Source organism: Lactuca saligna, chromosome 8, assembly GCF_052625555.1.
Source record: "Lactuca saligna cultivar CGN05327 chromosome 8, ASM5262555v1, whole genome shotgun sequence".
In the NCBI taxonomy this organism is placed as follows: domain Eukaryota; kingdom Viridiplantae; phylum Streptophyta; class Magnoliopsida; order Asterales; family Asteraceae; genus Lactuca; species Lactuca saligna.
The window spans coordinates 254012553-254017311 of NC_136424.1; the positions used below are offsets into that span (position 1 = coordinate 254012553).

General features: G+C 33.5%; 1 protein-coding gene across 2 annotated transcripts; it reads left to right on the top strand.

Annotated features, from left to right (window-relative positions):
* Window positions 1-146: 146 nt before the first annotated feature.
* Window positions 147-4145, top strand: LOC145009174 (cysteine-rich receptor-like protein kinase 2). Of its 2 annotated transcripts, none has more exons than XM_078967852.1 (7): window positions 147-299; window positions 795-1665; window positions 1898-2151; window positions 2243-2453; window positions 2553-2787; window positions 3319-3469; window positions 3540-4145. In XM_078967852.1, exons 2-7 carry the CDS (start codon window positions 927-929, stop codon window positions 3876-3878), a joined length of 1929 nt encoding a protein of 642 aa, XP_078823978.1. In that variant the 5' UTR covers window positions 147-299; window positions 795-926; the 3' UTR covers window positions 3879-4145. The 2 variants fall into 2 exon arrangements, with proteins under 2 accessions (XP_078823978.1, XP_078823979.1); XM_078967853.1 differs by lacking the exon at window positions 147-299 and adding an exon at window positions 306-466.
* Window positions 4146-4759: the final 614 nt, after the last annotated feature.

Below are 4759 nucleotides of genomic sequence, written 5' to 3' on the forward strand. Positions count from 1 at the left end.
CAAGACAAAACAACTTAGAATTTTAGTATTTTTAGTATAGATACAGTAAAACAAAGAAAAAGAAAAAACTTTTTATAAATCTATATGCCAATCGATTTAAAAAAATGGTTTTTTACCTAATAAACGTGTTGAAGGTCCAAATAGGTCAATAGCGTCAGCGTCAACAACCATTGAATAGAATGGATTCTTCAACCTGCAGCCAACCTTCCTGTCTGAATCATTCCGCTTTCCTAAAAAAATCAACATTTGTACTCTCTTCTTCAACAGGGCTTCCATTCCAACTCAAACTGTAACAAATGGTAAGAATTCAAATCCAACACCTGCTCTATTCGATCCAGCAGCTGAATTTCTACTACAATCGATGCTGAAGTTCTATTCTTCCTTCCTCTCTCATTTTTTTTTTTCCATCAACACATTTGATTTGAATGTAAAACCATAATCGAAGCTGAAAACTTCAATTATGCTGGTTAGTTCTTTAATTCTTTTGAATCGATATCGTTTTTGCCTTTTTTTTTCAAGTTTAGTTTTGATCCAGACCTGCAAATTGGTATTTGCTCGATTTCAATTTTGTTTCCAACCGATTATGTAGTATCTGATTATATACTTCAAGTTTACGATGGAATTCGTGAATTGCGATGAGCAAAAGTTAACTTATTCGATTGTGTGAACAAGTAAATTTCTACTTGAATTTTCTAATTTGGGAACATTGCAATAAATATAGTCCATGATATCATCATCTTTATCTTTGCTTCGACTCAAAGAATTCACCTAATTTACAATTGTTTGTTCAACAGCCTCAGAAGAAAAGCTATTTTAGCAATTTCGTCTGCAAATGAAGAAGGAAGCGAACCATATAATAGCATATTCTCATAATCAACCCAGATCAACAAGTTCAATTCACTTCCGCTTTGAAGAAATCGATAGCAATGGAATCTATTCTTATCAACTTCATCATACTTTTACTCATAGTAACTACATCAGAGGGGGTTCCTAGAAACGAAATGATCCAATTATCATGCAATAATCAGATAGAAAACAACCCAGTACTCTTCAGTTCAAACTTCATCCAAACAGCGGATAAGATCGGGACCCAAGTACAATCTTCTCTTCTCGGAACAGCAAATTCAGGCACAGGACCCGATGGTAATTTCGGGCTTTCTCAATGCTATGGCGATCTTTCTACAAGCGATTGCATCATCTGCTATGATTCAGCACATTATCTTGTCTCCCGTTGCTTTCCTTACACTGGCGCTAGGGTTTATCTCGATGGCTGTTTTATGCGATTCCAGAACTACAGTTTCTTCGATGAGTATTCTGGACCTAACGACACTGCTGTTTGTGGGAATACCACAAAGAATAGTAACCCGTTTCAAGATTCAGTAAGACAAGCTGTTTTGAAATCTGTAACCGATGCGTTGACTAATGTTGACTATTTTGCAAGAGAAGTTACAGTTTCTGCGAATGGAAATGAATCAGTTTATGTAATGGCACAATGCTGGAAGACATTGAATTCAAGCTCTTGTAGGAGTTGTTTAGACACTGCATCTAATTTGATGTTGCAGTGTTTACCATGGTCTGAAGGGCGTGCATTGAATACAGGGTGTTTTATGAGGTATTCTGATGTCAATTTTCTCAATCCTGTTGCATCAAGAAGCAGCAATAGAGGTAATTTAATCAGTTGTTGTTCTTCTTAACTTGATAATTTTAAACACTTGGTAGTTAATACAATCTTTTTTTTTTTTCCAAACAATACAAACTGATTTTAACAGCTTTAACTTGCAATAAACACTTTAAATGCAGATCCAACCACCCCAAATGCATTAATGAATACTACTCATTATTAAAGGTCCACCATGGGATAAAATTAAACATAAATATTATTGATTGATTTTTTCAGGGAGGATAATAGCTATTATCACAGCTTCAGTTAGTTCCATATTGATTCTTGTTGTTGCTTTGTTAATTGGCTTATATATATGGAGAAGAAGAGTTATAGAAAAAAAAAGAACAGGTTCATATGATGCCAAAAAACTAGCAAAAATTCTTACAGATAGTAGCTTGAATTTTAAATACTCCACTATCGAAAAAGCCACAGGAAATTGGAATGATTCCAATAAACTTGGCCAAGGTGGCTTTGGAATTGTCTACAAGGTAAATTTTTATAAACTTTTTTCTTTTAATATAAAATCAACACATTATAATAAAAATTCCTACACTGTGTTAACATCATGAAATTTTTTAGGGTGTTCTTCCGGATGGAAGAGAAATAGCTGTGAAGAGGCTTTTCTTCAACAATAAATTTAGAGCAGCGGATTTTTATAATGAAGTTAACATGATTAGCAGTGTTGAACATAAAAACCTTGTGAGGTTGTTAGGATGCAGTTGTTCAGGACCCGAAAGTTTTCTTGTATACGAGTTTCTACCCAACATGAGCCTCGATCACTTTATCTTTGGTAAAAAAAAAAAAAAAACGATAATTTAAAATAATCGTTAAATAGTGCAAGACTGACTTTTAAAAAGATTTAAATAATTGAATTTGTGGACTATTGTAGATGCGATAAAAGGGAAGGAACTAAATTGGGAGAAGAGGTTCGAAATTATTATTGGCACAACTGAAGGTCTAGTCTACCTTCATGAAAATACAAAGATCCGAATTATTCATAGAGATATTAAAGCTGCTAATATTTTATTGGACTCGAGGCTTCGTGCTAAAATAGCTGATTTTGGGTTAGCCAGATCTTTTCAACAAGATATGACTCACATCAGTACTGCTATTGCTGGAACACTGTACGTAATATAAAGGCTATGTTTGATGTATTAACTGAAAAGCTAGCTGATATCTGAAAAACTAGTTGTTAAAAATAAAGGTTAAGTTTGACATACTAATTGAAAAGCTAGCTGATAGCTGAAAAACTAGTTGCTAACGCTGTGTTTGGCGCGCCACAACTAGCTTATTTTTCGAGCTTTTTTAAATTGTCATGTTTGACAAGCCAACAAATAGCTGATAAGCTAGCTTTTTAAAAAGCTACTTTGAGTAGCGTTTTAAGCTAGCTTGTTGGAAATGACATAAAAGAACATTTTAAATGAATGTGTTTCTATAATTAATTAGGGGTATATTTGGAATACTTTAAACAAGCTCCTAAAAAGCTAGTTTAAGTAGCTTATAAGCTACTTTTTGGCTTAACAAACATGACAACATAAAAAAGCTCGAAAAATAAGCTAGCTGTGACACGTCAAACATAACCAAAATCTCATCTTCTTGCTTATTCCTACAAGGACATTGTAGTCATTTTACAATTACCCTTTTGATTTTACCAGAGGATATATGGCTCCGGAGTATTTGGCGTTTGGTCAGTTAACCGAAAAGGCGGATGTGTATAGTTATGGTGTGTTGTTGCTCGAGGTAGTTACTGGAATGCAAAACAATAGAAGCAAAAACTCAGAAGATTCAGATAGTTTAGTATCAATTGTAAGTATAAAACTTCACAAAACTCAGTTTAATTCCAACATTCCACTTTTCTAATCTCTTGTTGAAACAGGCATGGACACATTTCCAACAAGGTACAGTGGAGGAAATACTTGATCCAAACCTAATGTTTAATAACACGTACCCGAAACATAGTTTCAAAAAGGAGGCTATAAAAGTTGTACATGTAGGACTCTTATGCACACAAGAAGCTCCATCATTAAGACCTTCCATATCAATGGCACTAAAAATGCTTGTAAAAGATGATGAACCCTTACCTACCCCCTCTAATCCCCCATTTATCGATAGAAATGAATTTAATGAAATTGATGAGAAACTACAACGTTTCCATGATGATGATGATTTAGGGTCGGTTGCTACTGTTTCCCATAGTCGTTTCTTGCCAAGGTAAAAGATTTAGGAGAAGAGAGGAGTCTAAGGGTAGCATTGTGTGTACAAAAGAGGATAAAAATGGATATGGATTTAGAGGAAATCGGATCAAAATGTGGGTAGTGATTGTGTTGGATATCGGGTCATGAGTTATCAATATGTATATCTTGCAAATTTTGATCTTTGTAAATTTAAAGACCGGTTCGTGTGTTTATGTAAGAGATGTCAAGCTATGATATTAGTTTCATGGCAATGGTATATATTTATAAAATTAGACCCGATTTGAAAATGCTTTTGAAACACCATGTTTAGTTATAAAGAAAAACGGAAAATGCCATATAGATTTTTGCATAAACCATGAGGGATGTCTCAATCGATTCTAGGATATGTATAAACATAAATATATGTCATTAAATAGAAGTAAATAAAAACTCTTTAAATCCTTAAGCTAATATGTTAGGTTGAGAAAAGGAAAAGTAAGTGAATAACATGTCGGTGGTTAATATATTTCCGTAGTTTCCCAAAAAAAAAAAAAAAGTTAATAGCATGGCTAATATCTAGTATTAAATGATCTCTTATAATGGTTATACAATGAAAGCAGTTAATAGTATAATTAAGAATTAATTGGGTTAAAAGAAACATTGGTTTGCTTTGGAAAAGCCAATCTTGACTTGCTTAGACAAGGAAAGAAAGTCCATTGTTGGTCCCAGATAATGGATTAGATAGTAAAATAACATCGGATATGGTGAACCTAAAATCTCTCTGTCTAATAAACAAAATCATATGTCCACGTGTCACTTCAAAACATCAAGATTCTGCCAAAGTTAAATACCGATTTTACCTTTTCTTTGTTTCACATAGAATTCAATATCAAATCCATATAACGCCCTGTTTTGCTTCAAT